The 23,493-nt window shown below is 40.2% G+C and overlaps 1 protein-coding gene across 9 annotated transcripts in view; it reads right to left on the bottom strand.

Moving 5' to 3' along the window:
* The window catches only part of LOC144062592 (neuroligin-1-like), a 250,496-nt gene that overhangs the window by 48,993 nt on the left and 178,010 nt on the right, over positions 1-23,493 (bottom strand). For 6 of the 9 annotated variants that reach the window (XM_077584129.1, XM_077584126.1, XM_077584128.1 and 3 more), the window contains one exon: positions 17,987-18,147. In XM_077584129.1, coding sequence (XP_077440255.1) covers positions 17,987-18,147 — 161 coding nt within the window. Of the gene's footprint in view, positions 5,494-5,596; positions 5,728-6,072; positions 6,223-6,292; positions 6,362-17,986; positions 18,148-23,493 lie in introns of all 9 variants that reach the window. The other 3 variants (XR_013296419.1, XM_077584130.1, XM_077584131.1) reach the window with 3 other exon arrangements.

Genomic DNA, 23,493 nt, shown 5'->3' on the forward strand with positions numbered 1-23,493 from the left:
AAAACAAAATGTAACTTTTTCATGAACAGGGAATCGCTTAAACAAAATGGGGGGAACAAATAATAAAATAATAAATAAATCATGATTCTGTTCAGTTTTTTTGTTTGCCCAACAAATGAATTATAGCAACTAGTTCAAATGTTTCTGCAAAGGTTTTTTTTTAAATTGTTTTTAAGTCTTATCCACACTGTACCATGGTTTTGGGAGGGCAAATAAAATAGTTATTAAAATTTAGTAATGTTTGAACTTCTCTTTTATATCTTTCACAAGTAACACTAGTCATGAATGTCTGTCTGTCTCTCTGTCTAATCTCTATGAAGTGTTGCCTAATCTCCATAAAATGTTGGCGACAGGAACAGTCTGAACACTGCTTCCTTATGCAACTCAAATGCACTTAAATCTATCTATCCATCTATCTAGTGATGCAGCATAGTGCACAAGTTTTTAGAATGTCTCCCTCACAGTTCTTGAACTTTGGTTAATCATACCAGAGTGCTGTGGGAACCCAAGTGCAAACCAAAGGGAATTCTATTTCCTCGGCATGGTGAACTATATGGGGAAGTTCAGCCCAAATCTCAGCAACATCGCACTCAGGCAGCTCATTCACAAAGACTATTCATGGGGCTGGCTCCCACAGCACCAACAAGCTTTTGAAAATCTCAAGTCCTGTCCTGTCATATTTTGATGTGAAGAACCCAGTGACACTGACGTGACACATCTCGTTATGGATTAGGTGCAGTATGTTTACAAGATGAAAAGCCTGTCACATATGCATCTTGCACTTTGTCAGATACAGAAACCTGCTATGCGCCAATAGAAAAAGAACTCCTTCCAGTTGGAACTATTGAGGACATGTTTTTTTTAATGACTGAGAACAGGAATCTTTTTAAGTCTATGAATACATATTTACAGAACAGTCTGAAAATGAATATTCACTGTTACGCCTTCCTGACACAACCCACTGTATTTCAGAATCGTTTTTTATTGCCATGTAAGTGAATAAATTTCATATTACTAGGAATTTGTCTTGGTGACTGGTACAGACATAAGACATAAACGAGTAACATTAAAATGACATAATATAAACATTAAAATAAAGATGAAAAATATATTAAAAAGATAAAACAAATCCTTCTAAGTAATACTTTACATTGACGTGAATTTGTAAACTATGTAGTATTTGATTAAACAGACCATAAATGTTAATGTAGTTAATGTAGATGGGGAAAAAAAGAAAGTGATAGTGCAGCAGGGTGATTAAATTGCATTTAAAAGTCCAACAACAGAGGAAGAGAAGATGTTTTTATAGCGTCAGGTTCTGGTCCGAATGGACCGTAGCCTTTTGCCTGAGGGGATTTTTTGATAAAGTTCCTATCCAGGGTGAGAGGGGTCAGCTGCGATCCGACCTGCACACCTCACAGTCCTGGAGGTGTACAGGTCTCGGAGTGATGCCAGGTTGCAGCGAATCACCTTCTCAGCAGAGCGAACAACACGCTGCAGTCTGTCTCTGTCCATGGCAGTGGCCCCAGTGAGTGAAGTAAAGCTTAATTTGCAATATTTATGTTTTTATGAACTGCAGTGGGGGGCAAAAATCTAATATATATTGATTCGTAGTGTTTTCAGCTGTGCATGTGTAGTGCTTTTACCAGCTAAATAAAAATGAACTTAGGCAGCCAGTGTGAGAGACTGGCGCAACATGAACCAATCTCTGCCTTGTCAAGAGCGCTGCGTCTGCAGAAAATTAAGGATCAATTAAGAGATAATTAATGACTGTCCGCGTAGCAGAAGGCGTTGCTGTGCAGACAGATCCTCTCTCTCACTCTCTGTGTGCTGCGTGTCGGAGAAGAGGGAGAGGCCGGCTTTCCTTCAGCACGGATATTAAGGAAGTCTAACTGTGTTAGATTGGTATCTGGGAAAAATCAATTATATGTACCGGAAACTGTGTTGTACGAATATCCGGCTAACCCCTATCCGATACCCAGTTTTGCAGTATCGACTAATACCGATATCGTTACCGATTCATAGATTTTTTTTTCTATTTTTCAACATGAAAAAGCTGCCCTGCCATTGGTTCAGAGCATTCAAGGGCCAATAGGATATCTTGGCTTGGCATGCAGTGAACACATCACATGTGAATGCCGTGCATGAACAAGACACGAGATACTGCATCCAAAGCCCCATATTAATGTCGGAAATAATGGCATCGGTATGTTACTTGTTAGTACTAACAATGCCGATACCACTGTTTTAATGCAGAATCGGGGCCTCTCCCCGATACTAGGGGGATAAAAACACCCCCCCTCCTTCCTGCTTCTTGCGCAGGAAACGCCTCCTCTGGAAACTTGCTCTGGAGTCTCGCGTATTTGTATACAACCAGTGGTCTGATTCATTGCCGCAGCCACGACTTTTTTGCCTCTAACATGTCGGACTCTTCTATGGTAATTGTCTACAGTTGTTCCTAAAAATCGCTTCAATGTATTTAGAAATGCTCATGTAGCTATGCTATTATTGTGACTGTCTACAACTGGCTATAGCATCTAATATTGTCATACTAACGTACAAGTTAGCATTACGAAAACTTCCATTTACATTAGTTTTTGCTCTGTAGTAGTTATATGTATATTTTTTGTCAGTACATAAACAGCATAACGATTGTCACCTATATTTTGTATGTTTTTAGAGCCTCGAAGGTGAGACCCGTGAGGCTTCCGACTCTGAATACGAGCCAACTACGGTTAGATCCCGAGGAAATGTCCGTAGGTAGAGGTGTGAGAGGAGTTCGGCGCACCAGAGGTCGAGGGGGACCTCGAACCAGAGGACGAGACGGTTTGTTGAACAATTTGTCTCAGGACAACATAGCAAGAATCCAAAATTTCCAGGCCCAGAGGATTGCAAGTTTAGTACACCTATATGTTATCCTTTCTTAAGTGTGTAAGTGTTTGATAATAACATGTATATCTGATTGCAATAAAAGGCAGTTATTGTGATATTACCTGGCCAAGGTGTAATGCTAGAGAGAGTGCACACACACATAATGTATTGATGAATGTGATTGCGTAAGCGAATTTGACACAATGACATTGCAGTACACATTAGGTTTTTCCACTGGTGAACACAATTAGATACTGATGAACCCATAAATGGTCATTTTGATTTTAGTTTGTCTTACAGGCTAAGATTCAGAGTCTAAGCCATGAACAATGTCAAGTGCCGCTTGAGCGTGCCTCGACCGTGAGCCTAGTCTGATTTTTGACCTCCTGGACACCTCTAATTCAACTCCAGTAGAACCTCCACACCCACAACTATAGAGCTGGTGTGAATTTAGGAAATGCAGAGAGATGCCCACACTTCTGGAGAGGAAATGCTGTGGACAAGAACCTCAACACTGCGTCGTTGATGCCACACATGGACTTGTTCATACTTGAAGATGGTGTACTACGACTTGCCAGACGACTCTGGAATTAGCAGAACAGGACCCCAAAGAGCTTGGAGAAAGCAATAGGCAATTTTGGTATGCTGCCTATCGCCAATTTGTCATTTGGAGATTTGGAGTGCTGGGCCCAGGCAATAGAGTTGTCATACCAAGTTGTTGTGTATGGAAAATTCAAGACCATTTCCCTGACCCACATGATAATTATGTTTTATTCCATCTAGAGTGTAAACTCAAACATATACTTTTTTTTATTGTGCAATAGATAATACCTCAAAATTTACTGTGAATTATTTTTGTACTATGTGTGTTTTTAATTGTGCAATAGATAATACCTCAATATTTACTGTGAATTATATTTTGGACTATGTGTGTTTTAAATTGTGCAATAGATAATACCTCAATATTTACTGTGAATTATTTTTGGACTATGTGTGCAATAAAAAGTGTGTTGAAATATCTGTCTAATTACTTTAATATGTGCATTATAGACCTTATTATTTACTCAATTTGAGATCAATCTTTCCCAAATTAAAAATACTTGAACATTTTGCCATTTGGGGTGAAGTTGATGCTTTGATGTGGAGTACGTTTAATGACATCTGTACATCACATTTAGGGGTAATATGAAAATATATGCATAAAAAGAATTAAATGCAAAGTTACTACAGAACTCTATTCAGTGTAAAACCTTTAGAGTGCTATTTACATTTGGTGTTATAATTATTATACAAGTAAATGTTTGGAAAGGTCAAGTGGCAGAGGCTGTGGGGGCCTTCTTCATTCAGACGGTTTCCCTGCAGGAAAGAAAATAGAGCATTTTAGGAACAGATTATGTTTAGTGCTTTTTTTCAGACCCACATATTCCTAGTTACAACATCATTGATGGATCACTGTGTCTACCCAAAGTAAAATCAATTTTAAAAAAAATAATAATAATATGACATAGCATGTCATCTGCATACTGGAAACTTACATAGCCTTTTGCTGACTTGTTGATGCTCTAGCTCCTAGATGTCAAACTCCGGTCCTTGAGGGCTGGAGTCATGCAGGTTTTGGATATTACCCTTCTCCAACACAGCAGATATATGATCAGCTCATCATGCATAAGCCTGATAACGATCCTGCTCATTGGAATCAGCTTGTGTTGAAGAGGGAAACCTCTAAAACCTGCATGACTGCGGCCCTCTTGCACCGGAATTTGAAACCTATGCTAGCTCTTGTATAGTTGAGGTCGGACCACCTGCTAGAGTGTGTTAGACATTATTAACATTTTTAATTCTTTATTTCATATATTAACCATGTTGAAATGTTTTATAGATGTGTAGAGTAGGTGAAATAGTGTTGAAGTATAATTTGACCTTAACCTTGTTTTTGTCTAAAAATTCCTTCTCAGTGTTTTGCGCACACATTCTCTTCGTGAGAACAGATTTTGCCACACACATACCCTGAGAGCACCATCACTCATGGCCACTCTAAATCCAGTTCAATTTGTTTGTGAGATATGGTTTTGGGAAAAAAGTACGAAAAGTACCCTGAGAGTATATTTTGTCTAAAAAGATGAACACAGCTGCGGACTGTGTACGAAAATAATATTATGTAACATATTGTGTGAGAACCAATCTGTTTTACTTATTCATGATGGGAGGAGAATAGGTGTTCTCTTACTGATTTGGATTCTTTAAAAGCTGTATTACACAAAAGAGGGGGCACACACGCACCCCGGAATTCCACCTTTTACGTGATGTTAAGTGTTGTGTGACCGGAGAATTATCTGTAATAAATCATCTTTGCAAGGAGTTTTTGTCACAGGAAGTCTATCTTCAAGTTTTTGGAACATGCAAAAGAGGACAAATAATTAGCCTCTATCAAGTGCCAAACCATCTTGGATCCTCGGGTCTGAAAGACTTTCTGCAGTGCTTCTCCATAACAACAGTTCCTCTGGCAGTGACGCTTATCGCTGGAGACCATAAAGACAATCTTTTTTTGACTCATTCTCCATCATTTTGCCATTTGGTAATAGTATTGTGCACAAAACCCTGGACTGTCCATCCGAGCATCACCTTTGAACAGATAGGAAAAGAAAAGAGGAACATAGACAAAAAGTCCATGTGCATAAGAGTAATAGTATTTTGTTCCCATAATAGTATAGTGAAAATCACTCACCAAGCAGAACAATTGTGTCTTTGTTTTTCCAGCTCATTGATGAGTTGTCTGGGTCGTCAAGCACTGTGTCCTCCATGGAAACCTCCAGTATGTTGTCCAGACATATGCGTTTTTTTAGTGCACCACCAGCCCTGTTGTGCATAAATACAAACAAATGAGTACACCTCAAAACACTTTTACGAGACCAACCAACACAATCAACATCCAACAGACAACACATCTTCATAAATATCTAGTTTTCCTTCCTGAGGAGACCCCCTTCAGCACAAGGCAGTCAGACAGAGTCGTTAAAAAAGATGTGATAAGGCAGTCGACTATTTGAGCTTAATCCCAGTGTTCTACCCCCCAGGATGTCCTTAGATGATTGTATTTTTTAGTGAGTGAGTGTAGGGGGTTGGAGTGGAACTTTTCACAATTTAATTATTCTAGAGCTTGTCTAAATTTTCAGTGTGGAGAAAAATTTAATGTATACAAACCGCAGACAAATAGGAGGGACATAATCTTGATCTAGACTGTCATCAGAGTCTGAGTCAAACTCCTTAGTCTCATTTTCTTCAGAGGTGAACACTATCTGCGATTCCTCATCTGGAGTTGAGGGCTCATCCTCGTCATCATCCGATTCTATTCTGTGCAACACAAGATTGTCAATTCCAAGTCAATTATTCCTCCAAACAGGCATGCTATAATTATACCTACGTAGTATTCTGAAGACTGTTAAATTCTTCTACATTAACGTCTTCTTGTTCTTCTCTGGAAGTTGGGGGACTATAACATTGACAGCAATAAACATAAAAAAAAAGTGACTACCATTGTAGTATAAAATTACCAAAAGTTACATCTTTTTTTTTTTTAAATAGTGCTGTAGTGTAAGTATTACCCATCTTGTTCTTGCTGAAGACAACTTTTCTCTTCACTGCTGCTACTGCCCAACTTCTCTATGCCTTTAACAGAGAAATCTGCACCCCTGCAATGGACTCTATGCACAAATAGCCATAAAGTATTTCCGGGAAAATCTCATAACGCACCGCCTTTTCCGGTAATGCCATCGCCGTTTGTTTTCCTTCAGAGAACCTTGACCAGTTGTCAGCGTTTTGGAGTATTTTTTCATCCTTTTTTTTTTTATGAGTGTGGTTGTGTGCATTTGTCAGGGCATCGAAGAAGAGGAGAGAGGACATTACGCCGAGTGATCGCTGCTGTGTGCCGACAGACAGATTATAACGCTGCCTTGTTTTTTTCTCTTATGTTGATCACTGGAGACAGTTTGTTTTAACTTGTTAACATTCGCAGGGATAACTAGTTATCGACCACACAGGGGCGCCATTTGTTAACAACAGAGCTGTATTTTGAAGCTTGAACTTTGATGTGTTGTTACGCTGTTTACAAAAAAATATTTAGTGTTTCTGCCTTTCTGGCGTTTTGACTTTTCATGTGCCTATGTGTATTTTATCCATATGCTGCCATTTGATTGTATTAAAAAACATGAAAATATTTAGATGAGTCATTCTTGCACCGCTGACAACGCTGTCGAATTTCCAAAGCAACCACTTTTCAGCAAGGCATTAAAAAAAATGTCAATGGGCTGACATAAAAAGAGGTAGAGGCATTACATCTGTTTCAAAATATTGACGAGGCAGAGATTGTCGGATCCCGTCGACGAAGAGGAGAAGACTTGGATGAAGAGGAGGCTACAGACCAGAGAGTTGTTGTGGTTGGCCGGTTGATTTATTGAACATATTAGCACATTACAAAATAAAAGTTGAGGTTAAAATAAAAATTTGAAGAAAAAAAAAATTAATCAATGTCATAATTTACATGTTCAAAAGGAGTAGGAAGCACAATAACTTATATGTACACTTATCCAATAACGTATTATTAAAATAAAAAAGGAAAATGAACAAGTTATGAACAGTTAGCTGGCAGGTTCCATCTGAAAGATCCAACACCTCAACCTTATCATCTGACTGGTAGAGGGAGGGGGGTACTGTGTGGACTCCATTAGTCCCGGGAGATGAGCTACAATACATAATTTACATTCACATTAAAAAAATGTAATAAACAAAATAGCTTTAGTAGCTCCTCAAACGGCTTGTATTTACATGTAATAATAATTTTAAGTATCATTACCAGAGCTGTGGGTTATCTAATCAGTAGTTTTAAAATTCTGATTTAGGCTTAGAGTTTTACATCACATCAACAAGTGCGCTTCGCTGAAGTCTCCCCGCACTGGAGGGTTGGGTACACTCATACGTCCATATACGTTTTGTCCATTGGATAAAATATTGTCAATCAATCAATCTTCATTTATAAAGCACTTTTATTACCAACAATGCAACACAATGTGCTTTGCAGCATTAAAATCATTCCCTCAAAACGACAACCCCCCCCCCCCCCCTCAGATCTTTTGGCATTATACTTACTTACTTATAGATTTATTCGACATCTGGGCCAGAGTCTGCTTATATGTGAACCCTGGCCTCACCCTATGTTTTACTGCTGTACTGTAGACATGGGATTTAGCATGATGGGGGAGGAGAACTATGTTTTGTAAAGCCTTGTACTAACTATACGTTACCCCCTTTCTCGGACTTGGTATCTGTCCGTTTGTGTGTATATATGCAATAACCCAGTACCATTTATTTTCTTACGCAAACTACTCACCTGTCTGACAGGGACTCCTGTACTATTGTGGATGCAGGAAGTTGTGGTCTCACCCACCAAGTTTGCGGTAATGGGGTGGACGTGATATTGTCATAACTGCAACATAATGGCCAGGAAGATGTATTTACACACAACCTGCATGAGAATATTTTGTGTTCGCTATAAATGATTTATTTTAAAAAGATTAACAATTGACTTTTTACACTACTCCACTGTTCATATATAAGCTACATGACATAGGCTACATGCAAAACATTCGCTGTGTAAGTAGGAAAAGTTAGCGTCATTAAACAAAGCGTTGAGCTGCATTGACACTACTGTCATTTTACAACTTTACATGTTTAACAAGCTTCATAAAGTATAGTTCTCATTTAAAAAGTAAACTGAAGTTACCTGTCCAACAGAAACTTAGCGACCAAAGCATTCAGACCTCTGCTGCTTTAGCACACGCCATCGATGAAAAGACTTGCCCAAAATGACTTTTGTTTGGCTCCGCTCTTTCAGTCCTTGTCTCCTCCGTTCAGCAACCTCAAAAACAGTCTTTCTTTTATGGCTCGGTGGTCCTATATTCTTCTCTGCCATTGTTGGTTAACTTTGAACACACACGCGAGGAGATAGCTACAGTGGGAAGAAGCTACACCGCTGCTGCTGCTGCCACCGCCACCGCACTAGTAAACACTGTTACGTCAGAGGCCAGGATTTTTTTTCTTCTTCTTTTTTTTCTTCCTCGAGAGCTCAGTATTGTTTATTCGGTAATTTTACCGATTCGACATGTCATCATCATTGCTCTCTCTCATTTTTTATTTTTGTTTTGTATGTGCGTGAGTATGTGCATGTGCGTGTGTGTGCATGTGTGCGTGTGTGTGAGTGTGTACTCATTAGTTCACCTAAAACCTATTAAAAATCCCATACCGTTCACCTAAACCGAATACTTCAGAATCCAGCTAGTCGTGAGGTTGTCAGGAGACCCGAGGAAGGATCAAAGAAAAGAAAGGAAAGTGAAATCCAGCACCGACCAGACATCACCTACTGCCCACCGGGTTACCAACCAGAGTCTTTCACCAAACCCAGAAACATCTAAATTCTAATTTAAATAGATTGGCTACAATCTAACATTTCCCGCCACGTCCACAGTTTATGAATATTTTTTTTTGGGGGGGGCATAAGTAAAGTCAGGTTGATAAAGCGATTTTAAAGTAGTTGGACAATTTTATTTGATTTTTGTAAAATCCTTTAGATGATTTTGCTGCGTTTGTGCTGGTTTGTGCCATAAAAAGTTGCGTTTGTGCTATTACTGTTTTGCACGTATTATAAATTATTTTTTAGGTCATCCAGAGCTCACCCAGCCCCCCATCTATTGAGAAACGGACGCGAAATGGGTCCATTTGTTTGAGCTACCTTTGTGCTGAATTGTGCAGTTAAAATTTCCGTTTGTGCCGCAACGGTTATATTGATATTAAACATTTTAGTTTTGTGTGATAACGTCATCCAGCCCCCCGTTTAGTTCAGATTGGAGCCAAAATGGTGTCAATCGTTTGTGCTGCATTAGTGCTGGTTTGTGCTGTTAAAATTTTAATTTGTGCTGCGACGGTTTTATAGTAGTTTTATAGTAATAGCATGTTTCTGCATACTCTTCAAGATCCTGGAATGCCACCAGTTGCAGGACGAACTTCAGGTAAACATTTTACACTATTGTAGCTTTTTTGCTAGCTAGGCTACATAAAAACTTAAACGTTTTCACTGCTGTAAATTACTTTTAGTTTGAGCATCTATCCATCTATTTTCTCAACCGCTTATCTCACAATTGTGTGCTGGAGCTGCTCCCAGCTGTCTACAGGCAGTAGTCTCCAATAACATGCATATTTTTGTAAAATGTTTTTCTTATCCTCTTTCTTGATTCACATGCATTAAGCCCATGTGATTATGCATTAAGCCCATGTGATTATTTCTTAAATTATAGCAAATGTGAAAGAGGCTCGCAATAAACCGAAACATCTTGTGTGACCATATCGTCAGTAACAAAACATTTAATTTATACAACAAATTGATACATGTATTAGAAGTTTGACATGACAGCCTGCAGAAGAAATTTATGTTGGAACAACGATTTAATGAAGAAACTTATGTTGGAACAACGATTTAACGTGTCAACACACACACTCACACACACAAAATATCAAACAATATGTGTTAATCATTGCTTTGTATAAAACACAGCATGTGGGTAGATCTTTGTGTTATCTGATGCTGCTTTCACTCCACTTCCCAGGTCATCATACATTTCCCAGGTGCATGTAGCCCTCCTGCAATATGCCACATAATGACCAAGGGAATCCTGGGTCAAGCCTCTTTGAAATGCGATTACTGCTCTCAAAGTGAAGGTCTTCTCTTGTAGCACCAGACTGGATGGCAATTCAAGCAAGGCAACTTGTGCACAAGTGCTCCCATGGTCAGTGTTAATCTACACAATCTCTCCCAGACTGTAGCTGTGGGAAACATTCCCTGAACATAGAGCTTTTTCCGTACTGTCTTGCTGTTTAAATGTGTCAGGACACTGAAATGGATTTTGGATTGGCCTGAGTCAGGTAGAGTCAGGAAGGTTGAGTCCTTTTTTAGCTGCGACCTGAAGATGAGCCATGCCATAGGTCTGCAGTGTATCAAATTTGGTACACACAAGTGGAACTTCCCTCATTACAAGTGTGCTTAAACTGCAGTACTGTGAGTAACATTGTTTCTTTAAATAAACACTTGGAATGTTCCTCATGGCTCTCTCAATCACAGTCGAGATGTGGCAATGTGCATTAATTTGGAGAGCACCAGAAGTCAGGTGGACAGGTGTGAATATTTCCCTCAGCATTTCTGCTCTCTGTATGTACCCCTGTTGGTTCACTCCCCGTGTAGTCATTGTTTTCACTAGGTGGAGAAACTGGTTCTCACATTTGTTGTTACTGACAGCTTTTTCAAATGAAAAGCTGTCACAAAAAGAACAACACAAGCTCCGAAAAACAGCATAAAATGCAAAAGTGTTCAGCACAGAGACTTTCAATGGTTTCCATTTTTTTAATAACTGCATCTTAACTTTTTTACGTCCCACAGATGGATCAACATGCAGCCATTCAGGACAAGGAGAGATATATGAATTAATCTTCCTTTTTTTGGGTGGAACCACTAAGCCTCTCCAGTTTTCCACTTCATTGTCCAGACTTATTGCAGCAGCATCAGACTCCTCACCAGGTTGAGCATAATTTTTTATTTTGTGTTCGTCAGTCTGAGTAGTAATGAAGACATTGTCAGATCCTGTGTGTAGCATCAACATCATCAGCCTTTTCACTTTTTTGTTTTGCACAACACATCCGCATGTTTCCCCCTCCGTGAGTCATCACCTTATCGTGGTGGAGGGGTTTGCGTGTCCCAATGAGCCTGGGAGCTATGTTGTCCGGGGCTTCATGCCCCTGGTAGGGCCACCCAAGGCAAACAGGTCCTAGGTGAGGGACCAGACAAAGCATGGCTCAAACGACCCCAATGATGAGTACAAACCTTGGATTTTCGTTTCCCTTGCCCGGACGCGGGTCACTGGGGCCCCCCTCTGGAGCTAGGCCTGGAGGTGGGGCTCGAAGGCGAGCGTCTGGTGGCCGGGCCTATACCCATGGGGACCGGCCGGGCACAGCCCGAAAAGGCAACGTGGGTCCCCCTTCCCATGGGCTCACCACCGGTGGAAGGGGCCAAAGGGGTCGGGTGCGCAGTGAGTTGGGTGGCAGCCAAAGGCGGGGGCCTTGGCGGTCTGACCCCCGGCTACTGAAGCTAGCTCTGGGGACATGGAATGTCACCTCTCTGACAGGGAAGGAGCTCGAACTGGTGTGCGAGGCTGAGAAGTTCCGACTAGATATAGTCGGACTCACCTCCACACACGGCTTGGGTTCTGGTACCAATCCTCTCGAGAGGGGCTGGACCCTCTTCCACTCTGGAGTTGCCCACGGTGAGAGGCGCAGATCAGGTGTGGGCATACTCATTGCCCCCCAGCTAGCCGCCTGTACGTTGGGGTTTACCCCGGTGAATGAGAGGGTAGCCTCCCTCCGCCTTCGGGTGGGGGGACGGGTCATGACTGTTGTTTGTGCTTATGCACCGAACAGCAGCTCAGAGTACCCACCCTTTCTGGAGTCCTTGGAGGGTGTGCTGGAGAGCGCACCCCCTGGAGACTCCCTCGTTCTACTGGGGGACTTCAACGCTCACGTGGGTAATGACAGTGAGACCTGGAGGGGCGTGATTGGGAGGAATGGCCCCCCCGATCGAAACCCGAGTGGTGTTTTGTTATTGGACTTCTGTGCTCGCCACGGACTGTCCATAACGAACACCATGTTCAAGCACAAGAGTGTCCATATGTGCACCTGGCACCAGGACACCCTAGGCCGTAGTTCGATGATCGACTTTGTAGTCGTGTCATCGGACTTGCGGCCGTATGTGTTGGACACTCGGGTTAAGAGAGGGGCGGAGCTGTCAACTGATCACCACCTGGTGGTGTGTTGGCTCCGATGGCGGGGTAAGATGCCGGTCCGACCAGGCAGGCCCAAACGTACTGTGAGGGTCTGCTGGGAACGTCTGGCAGAATCCCCTGTCAGAAAGAGTTTCAACGCCCATCTCCGGCAGAGCTTCTCCATTGTCCCGGGGGAGGCGGGGGACATTGAGTCCGAGTGAACCATGTTCCGCGCTTCAATTGTTGAGGCGGCCGATCGGAGCTGTGGCCGTAAGGTGGTTGGTGCCTGTCGTGGCGGCAATCCTCGAACCCGCTGGTGGACACCAGCGGTAAGGGATGCCGTCAAGCTGAAGAAGGAGTCCTATCGGGCCTTTTTGGCCTGTGGGACTCCGGAGGCTGCTGACGGGTACCGGCTGGCCAAGCGGAATGCGGCTTTGGCGGTCGCTGAGGCAAAAACTCGGGCATGGGAGGAGTTCGGTGAGGCCATGGAAAACGACTTCCGGACGGCTTCGAGGAAATTCTGGTCCACCATCCGGCGTCTCAGGAGAGGAAAGCAGTGCACCGTTAACACTGTGTATAGTGGAGACGGAGTGCTGTTGACCTCGACTCGGGACGTCGTGAACCGGTGGGGAGAGTACTTCGAAGACCTCCTCAATTCCACCAACACGCCTTCCTTTGAGGAAGCAGGGTCTGGGGACTCTGAGGTGGGCTCCCCTATCTCTGGGGTCGAAGTCGCCGAGGTGGTTGGAAAGCTTCTCGGTGGCAGGGCCTCGGGGGTGGATGAGATCCGCCCGGAGTTCCTGAAGGCTCTGGATGTTGTGGGGCTGTCGTGGTTGACACGTCTCTGCAGCATCGCGTGGACATCGGGGACGGTGCCTCTGGATTGGCAGACCGGGGTGGTGGTTCCCCTTTTTAAGAGCTATCTGCACACGCAAATGACCTGACATGAAGCGCTTTGAGCTGCCAGTGTGCAGGGACATTGGTTGTACACATTAAAGTTATGTTTTACCAACTTGAATATTGTGCAAAATAAAATCATATTCATCTTGACAGCATAACTTCTCAAGGTCAACTGTTGTGTCCATTTTATTTTTTTGGGTGGGAGGGGGGGGGGGGGGTTAAGATGGGTGAACTCTAAAACAATTTAAGCTATGTGCAAACAGCATAGAAAATGAAGGAATTACTTGTAAAAAAAAAAAAAAAGTTTATTAAGTACTCGTGATCAAATTAACGTGGCGGTATGAAAGAAAAAGCATATGTAGTAATAAGTTAAAAAAAATCAGACTTCTAAATTGTGTTTCAAAGGCATGGACAAAAATGAAGGTATTTGTTGCACAATGTTTTGAGGCAATCACGGCAAACAAATTATATTTTTTAACTTTCATTGAGACTTCGATCTGCACCTCTCAGCAGTTTAACCCACTCTTGTTCTAGTATCACAGATTTGAAGGTTGCTTTCTCCAGACGGCATTTTCCATCTCCTTCCACAGGTGCATAGTTAATAATAAGCATCACAAACGCCGTGACATAATCATTCGAAACTTCAGAGTGTGGTAGACTACCATGAGACGAACCTTCTCAATAGACCGCATCCAAAACAAATTAAGACTGCGTCGTGCATCACCACCAGAGCATCAGTGGTGACGTCATCAGACGAAACTAAATGTGCCATATCTATAAAACCGTCGCAGCACAAACGAAAATTTTAACAACACAAACCAGCACTAACGCAGCACAAACGATTGGCACTATTTTGGGTGCATTTCTAAGGAAATGGGAGGCTGGATGACGTCATCATAAAATAAGTATGCCATATCTATAAAACCGTCGCAGCACAAACGAAAATTTTAACAGCGCAAACCAGCACTAACGCAGCACAAACGATTGGCACCATTTCATCTACAATCTGAACTAAATGGAGGGATGGATGACGTCCTCACACGAAACTAAAATGTTTAATATCTATAAAACCGTTGCGGCACAGATGGAAATTTTAACTGCACAATCCAGCACAAAAGTAGCACAAATAAATAGACCCATTTCAGGTCTGTTTCTCAATAGATGGGGGGCTGGGTGAACTCTGGATGACCTAAAAAATAATTTATAATAACTGCAAAACAGTAATAGCACAAACCAGCACAAACGCAGCATAAATGAAACAGACTATTGCGCAAAACGGACATGCGACTTATACCCGTTTTCATCTGTTCTTCTTTTGTGAATATTGAGAGGGGACTCCGCCGCTGTAGAAGGTGGGATACACCATAGAGATGTCATCCACCAGTAATTTAAAAGAAGAAGAAGACCAGGAAGCAACTGCGCTGTGCAATGACGTCGTATGAGTTTTCTTTTGTAATTCTTGATAAACCGTAGCGTTTCTTTGCTGTTTTCCATCCAAAATAGCATTAATATTTTCTTCTTTAATTAATTCCAAAAAGATTTATGTTTCGTCGTCCCCCCAAACATACCTTTCTTTATCGTTCAACATTGCTTTGGGATATTGCTTTCCGGTTTTGCCAGTGGTTATTCGCAAAACCTGTTACCATAGCCAAAATTCGCATTTTCCTTTTATCAATACGCTTCAAAATCCACCCCCTCTAAGCGTAAAAACGTTTTAGCGAATTTTGGGCCCTTTTTCGAATACTAGCATTTTCATTCAGTCATTCTTAAAAATTTGAATTAAAATGGGTGGATGGAAACCCAACAAATGGCACTAATGGTCTTGGTAGAAGACATAACCAGTTTGCAAATCATTGCAAAAGGAGGTGCAATGTCTGATTAAGTGAGGGGTTCACATACTTTTGCACCCATGAAATTTGAATTTTTCTTAAATCAAAAACTTTTGCTCAATAACGAATGACAATATTATCATTCTTTTCGTTCAAGTCCATTATTTTAAATGTCAGCTTTGTAGATTGGGGTATGACTAAACATTTAATACGGTTATTTTAATATTTTATACAAAAAATCTGACCATGTCTGCAGGGTTCACAAACTTTTGAGCAGCACTGTATACGCACACACACACACACACACACATATATATATATATATATATATATATGCAGTGCTCTTTTTTTCATTCATTCATGATGCCAACAAACGTTGGAAACGTTGCTTTGACTTATATTTTTGGACATTGTTGATGGTGGGGGGCTGGGGTGTGGTGGGTGTGGGTGGAGGACAGAGGGCATGGGGGGAGCGTGGGCTGTGGGCCGGTGGGGTGCCTGGTGGGGTGCCTGGTGGGACTGCCGTTCTGCTGCGTTGGGCTTGGGGCATGGGCCGTGTTGGGGTGGGGGGGCGCTCCTGGCTCCTGGGTTTGCTCTTCGGCCGGTGGCCCCTGCGGGGCCCGGGGGTTGTGCCTTGGCCCTGCCGCGGCCTGGGAGGCCCTGGGGTGTTGTGCTTGCTCTGTCCTGGCCGGATCGACGGCTCCCCTCTTTGGTGGAGGTTTTCATGCTTGCCAGATCCACCACACCAGCATCTACCGAAATTCAAACACAATCTGCTTCTTCCTCTGGTTGTTGAATTGGTGAAGGCTGATGTTTGTGGATCTCACTCTGCTTCATCTATCCTTCCTTCCTTTCCCCATTATTTCCTTTGGTCTCTTGAGGTCTCCCTAATTTGTTGGAATGTAGATGTTTCTGGGGTTGGTGAAAGATTCTGGTCGGTAACCCGGTGGGTAGTAGGTGTTGGTCGGTGCTGGATTTCACTTTCCTTTCTTTTCTTTGATCCTTCCTCGGGTCTCCTGACAACTTCACGACTCTAGCTGGATTCTGAAGTATTCGGTTTAGGTGAGCGGTATGGGATTTTTAATAGATTTTAGGTGAATTAATGAGCACACACTCACACGCACACACCCACACCCACACATGCACATACAAAAAAAAGAAAAAGAGAAAAAAAGAGAGAGAGAGAGAGCAATGACATGCCGAATCGGTAAGATTACCGAATGAACAATACTGAGCTCTCTCTCAAAAAAAGAAAATAAAGAAATATTAGTTATTTCGGTGGCAATTTTTCTTACTCGGAAGTCATACGCTCGGTTCAGTAAAACCCTGCCTCTCCCCCTGTGGCTGCTGCGCCCCTCTCATGACGCTGTCTGAGCCAGCAGCTTCGCGAAACGCCCACGAAACATACAGATAGGTTTTAAGCCGATTTTTAAAATTGACTCTAAATTTCACGGGCTGCTAGATCTCTGCATTTGGTCACGCAAGCCATCAATTTTTGAATAAACATTTGAAACAAAACGGGTCTTTGCCGCAAGTAATCATGGAAGAGGAGGGAAGCAGAGAGGTTAGAGGAAAAGAGGAAGAAAAAAAAGAACACAGTGGATCACAAACCCGCACCCTGTTGCTTATGGGGGGAGCGCACTATCCACTACACCATCCGTTCACCTAAATGCATCAGCGCAAATGTTTTACTTATAGTTTACACCAGTGTCACCCAATGGATTTTAAGACAGCCAATTGTCATTTCATTGCACTTTGGCATTGCAAATGTGAAGAATAGTCGATTGCTTTGAATTCATTTGGACAGAATGTTTATTGATAAGAGAAAAAAAACTTTAGAAAAATCTCAGATTAACTTGTCATTGTGGCCACAATATTTGATCACTATCCATCATATTTTGACATTTTGTAGTCACAAGGGTTTTCTTTCAGACAAACCAACTTTAGTCCCTTTTATTCGTTTTAAAGCGAGAAGTCTCTATTCAACCCTATGTTTTTTTTTTTTAAGTTACAGTTTTTAACCTGCTCTAATTGAGTCATTTTTTTAGAACCTGCTCACGTTCCCCGAACCCTTTCTGTAATCTGTATCTTGGAGGTGTGAGCTTTCTCATAGAACTCAGTTGAAAACAAATGTGTGCATGCATGTGCTGATTCAGGTGTTTCTTGTCAACTGACATCTTCATGCTGGGGCAGCGCTATACCTTTTTTTTTTTACTTGATGGACTGATTTCAACAGGAAGTGGCCTGATTTCAACAGGAAGTTGCCTGATTTCATTGGGAAGTAACCTGTTATCAATGAGAAGTGACCTGATTTCAACAGGAAATAAGCTGATTTCTACTACAAGTGCTGTACTACATGCAGCTTTCTACCTTGCAAGAGTCACCAGTCCCATTCAAAATTTCAGTGGGAATTTTTCTAGTTATTATTATTATTATTCACCAGAGCTTATCCTTAATTTAGTATTCCCGTAGGCTCAAGAAGAGTGACGCAAGTAGTATAACAATAGATAAGTGCCATTTGTGGGACTTTACCCGGTTTTGGCGAAGTTGGTCCAATAAGTCATCATCACAGCACTGAGCATAACATCATTCTTCGAGAAATTGCAAGGAAATAGCTCAGTTGGTCCAGTCATTGGAAGGCCAAAAACATAGGGGATCTCATCTCCATGAGATGCGTCAGCCCACGGTGGCACCTAATGAGTAGGAGAATAATTGGGTCAAACTACAGTAAGGTTAATAGGACATAACATACATAAAAATCATGCAAAACTAAAATAGCAAGGCAGACAAATAAACATAAAAAACAAATTAATTAAGAAAACAAAATGAAAAGTGGTTCGGAGATTGTGTAAAGCGTATACAAAAACAGCAAACAATCATCTGCAAATCCTTTTCAACCTATATTTAGTTCAATAAACTGCAAAGACAATTCAAGAATATTTAATGCGAACTGGAAAACGGTTCGGATAATGGATGGATGGATATTTATTGATGGATATTTCATTTTTATTTTTGCAAATATTCACTCATTTTGAATTAGATGAGTACAGCACAACACTTCTGTGTTACTTACATCACCTTCCCTTTTGATGTCACTCAATATACATTATTGGAACTGAAGACACTAATTGTTTCAGCTTTGTACGTATAATTCTTTCCAGTTCTTTCTTGTTGAATATAACTTAATTTGCTCAATTGTTTGGGTCTTCATTGTTATATTTTGCACTGCATAACACGCTGTACTTTTTCAATGGGAGACATGTCTGGACTGCTGACAGGCCAGTCAAGTAACACCATGTTATAACAGTATGCAAAATGTAGCTTAGCATTGTCTTGCTGAAATAAACAGTAATCTCCCTGAAAAAGACGTAACTTGGATTATTGTCATCATATGTTGCTCCAAACTTGTATGTACTTTTCAGAGCCACACCTGGAAGAAAGAAGATCAGTCTGGACAGGATTCCAATAACTGATAATTGGCCCGGTTCAAAACAAACTGTGCGATCAAATTAGTTTATTTGCTGTGACATAATCTTCGTGAGCAACGTCACTCTAACATTCAAAATAGCACGCGGGAGAGACGATAGATTGTTTCAAAAGTAAATTTTTTAGGCATGTGGGAATATTGAAAATCATTCCCACGCTGAACTGAATGAGCTGAACATTTTGAATGTAGAATGGGAATGAATTGTTGAATGCGTCATTGGAAATGAATGGGGAATTGCAGAGTCAAAAATGTATACTCATGTGGAATGTGGAAATATTTTGCATGGGTGAACTATATCACATTTAATGGCAAGGTAAATTGAACGAGGTTAATGTTTTGAATTGATACATTCTCTTAGTTCAATGAGATGTGCTATCAATTAAACAAACCTTTCCCTCAGAATGATTTTTGTTGGTGAAAAATATACAATATTTAGTGGGAAAATGTAGACATTTTATTATGTGAGAATTGGGAGAGTGCTGAAAATGTATCCCAAGGTGAACTGAATGAGCTAAATCGTCTTAATTTAGAATGGGAGTAAATTTTTTAATGTCTCATTCGAAATAATAGGGATTTTTGGGATAAAAATGTTGAATTGTGGATCAACTAAGAAAGTTAGGTATGAGAAAAATAATAGCCCGCGAAGCATGAACATTTGAAACATGTTGAGGTTAGAATGGTTTAAATTTATAAGTAGTAAAGGACAAAATATGGCAGAAAAGAAAGATATAGTATAACTAGACTAAGTGCAATTTCTGGAGAAATTGCGTGGGAATGCTGAAAGCTGAATGCTAAGCCTAATTCTTAAGGAAATTGGAAGATAAATTACAAAATATTAATAGTAAAATAATTTGACAATGATTTGTATTCAATATTGCATATATGTTAAAGATTAGTTAAAACCTGATTTGAACCCAGAAACACTGATAACCAGCCCTTTTTCTTAACCACTCAGTCACTTTAGCCATGGATGAATCAGTGACATTGTATCTAATTGCAGTGAATATGTCAGTATATACTGAAAGCTTGCATTTAATTAGAATTTTGAATATAGAACAGATGATATAGAAACAAAACTTAATAATGACGAATTACATCAAAAGTAATGGATGTGAAATAATTTGACAATGATTAGTATTCAATATTGCATTTCTACAAAAGAGTTGTTTCTAGCAGGGATCTAACTCACATCATCCAGTGTGGCAGATAAAGACTCAAACCACTACCCTAATTTGCCTTCTTCAAAATCATTTCAGTGAATTTATAATCTCATTCCTGATATGATAGTCAGCATGTAATCAATTAGCATAATTGCCATGGATACATTTGCTATGTACAGTAGGAGGTGGGATTCCAACCTGCGACCTTTTGGTTACTGGACAAAGGACTTGACCAAGTGCGCCACTGAGCAGTATGAGTGATCTGGTGACGATGGGAAGTTGTATGTATGGAAGTGGGCGTAGAAAGTGGGACTTATGAAAAAGTTCAATGTCTGTCCCATTGAAAATGAATCGGGAAAAGTTTATATTTAACGTTAAATTCTGCAAGTACTGTATGTAATGTGGAATCAGACGGTAAGTACCCAGGAAGAAGTGAATTTTTGAAGTTGAAATTTGAACGGTGTAAATTGGATGTATTATGTGGAAGTTATTTCTCTGTGAAAGAGTGAGGAGAATAAAATGCTATAGAAATAATAATAATAATAATAAGTAATAAAGGTTAGGAACAACACAATAAGGTTAGAAACAACACAACTACACAAGGTACAATTTCTGTAGAAATATTGTGGGAATGCTGAAAAGCTGAATGGTTTTAGCTAATTCCTAAGATTTGAATGCATGTGCTTATGAAGTAAATTGAAACATAAATTACTGAAGTACTAAAATCTGGTCCAAGCTGGGTTTGAACAGAGATATTCCGTGGTGAAAGGTCATTGCTCTAACCAATGAGCTAACTTATTCAAAATCGTTGCTGATAGCGTATTTATTTTGAAGTGTCATCTAATGTAGAAAGTTATTTTCTCATTTCAGTGAAATGTTTAACTTTAACATAAAATTTGAATGAATGTTTGTGGTTGTACCAAGCCAAAATGTTGAAAAACTCAAGGGCTACGAATACTTTTACAAGGCGCTGTAAGTGTTGGTAATGCCTAGGGCAGAGTTCCATGCGAGCATGACGTTAAGTTTAGGTTTGAAAATTCCGTCCATAATTCAATTTCTTTCAACTACATTTCACCTCATTCAATATGATTCCACATATTTCTTAATTTTTTCATGCAGCATTTCAGCATTCACACGCAATTTCTCAGAAATTGCTATATCTAGTTATTATTGTATGAATGCTTAAAGGCGCTGTAGAGGTAGAAGCAGCGCACTGTGTATATCGAAAGGGGCTCAACAATAGTCCTGTCTAAGTCCATTCAATTTGAAGTCCTTTGTGACACAAGACTTTAAATTTAATAGCTAACCCTCTGTTTCTGTCATTCCTAGATTATTTGATTTCATATTTCTATTCTATACACAGTCACTAACTGCAACTATCTGTTTCTTATTTTATTTACAGCTACCTTTTTCTAAGACTAAGATTTGATGCAAAACGTCTACATTTTCTTCATGTGGTCAAATGCATTTGACAAAACAGCTGCCTACTGCAAGGCAAGACAAGTTTATTTTGATAGCACATTTCATACACAAGGCTTTACACAAGGAAACAATAGGGGCTTTTCCACCACTGGAACTTATGGAGAACTTTTCAATTTACCTTGGTAAAATTCAGTTTACACGTTTTTCCACCAACAACAATTTCCGGGGTAATTAAATTCCCCAGGGGGCATCCAAGTACTGTCTCAGCAGCAGGGTCTTTCTGAGCCAGGCTGGAACTTTGAAGGGGCGGGCTGCACTTATGGAGGACCAAAACACTCAAAATTGAAAATAAATGACTAAATAAATATCTAAAAGTGAAAATAAAAACAGATATCAAAAATATAATAAAAAAATAAATAAAATAAAAAATAAATATAATGGAAATAAAATAACAAAAAAAATACATATATGCATAAATAAATAAAAGTCAAATTAAAAATAATAAAAAACAAGATTAAAAAATATATATAAAAATTGTCAAAATAAATACAAAAATAAATATATGAATATAATTATATATCAATGAATACATAAAAAAGCTCTGCTCTCACATTAATTTATTTCATGCTGCCAGGACAAAATGTTATTCAAATGAGGGGGCGGTCTTAAGCGTGTCTTGGGTTGGACTCCGCCATTGCAAACTACCTTTCATTGGTCTAGTGAGCGGCTCGGTGAACAAGGAAGTCTCGCTGGCTTACATGGAGAGCTCCAGCAATGGACGACTACCACCCAAGACACACTTAAGACCGCCCCCTCATTTGAATAACATTTTTGAATTATATATTTTTTTATCCGTTTTTATTTTCACTTTTAGTTATTTGTTTAATTATTTAGTCATTTATTTATTTTGAATTTTGACAGTTTTGATCCTCCATATGCACTGACCAAGGCTGATTGGATGGTCGATTTCGGGGTGGTGTTGTTTTTACATCGGCTGGGCTCATCAAACTCATACGTCATCAAACTAATTTGAATTAATTACTGAGAACTCTAAGATGCTGTGGAAACACAAATTCTAAATTCCCTGCGGAACTGTTACAACCAAGAACTCCTGTTACTTACTCAAAGATGCTGGGCTTGTTGGTGGAAAAGCAACTATTAAGAACAAACCAGGGAAAACAAGTAGCAAGTAGTTTACAAAATTTACTAAAAGAACATACATTCACAATGTTAAAATGTAAGACAGCAAACTAACATTTAGAGTAAAAAACATTTCTAAAATAATTAAAAGAGAAAAACATAATCTAAAAATCTTTAAAATACCTAATCAAAGGTATAGGAAAAAAAACAAGTTTCTAACCTGGATTTAAAAGCATTTACTCGGGGCTGACTTCTGTTGGCAGCTTATTTCATTTCTGTGCAGCATAACAGCTAAATGTAGCTTCACCATTTGCTTTGAACTCTGGGTTCCACTAGTTGACCCAAGTCTGCAGATATCAGAGCCCTACTGGGTTTGTATTCAATCAGCATTTCTTGAATATATTCAGGACCTAAACCATTCAGTGATTTATAGTAGCAACATTTTTAAATCTATTCTATAGCTGACTGGGAGCCAGTGTCCTTAAAGCCTTAAGGACTACAGTGATATGTTCTGATCTCTTTGTTTTGGTCAGAACCCGAGAGCATTCTGAATTAACTGCAATTGACTGATGTTCTTTTGAGAGAGTCCAGTCAGAAGATCGTTACAATAATCGAGTCTGCTGGGGGTAAAAGCATGGATAAGCTTCTCTTGGTCTGCTTGGAGCATGCAGTTCATCAGGGTGTGTGTGTGGGGGGGGGGGGGGGTGTCTTGCACTTCTTTCACAATTAGTAATACTATCTTTGGCTTGTTTCCATACTTATTGTCCAAGAGCTTGAACACTTGACTTGCAGATCCACAACTGGATAATACAAGATCTCGTTTGACTTTG

This window comes from Vanacampus margaritifer, chromosome 13 (assembly GCF_051991255.1).
Source record: "Vanacampus margaritifer isolate UIUO_Vmar chromosome 13, RoL_Vmar_1.0, whole genome shotgun sequence".
NCBI lineage: Eukaryota > Metazoa > Chordata > Actinopteri > Syngnathiformes > Syngnathidae > Vanacampus > Vanacampus margaritifer.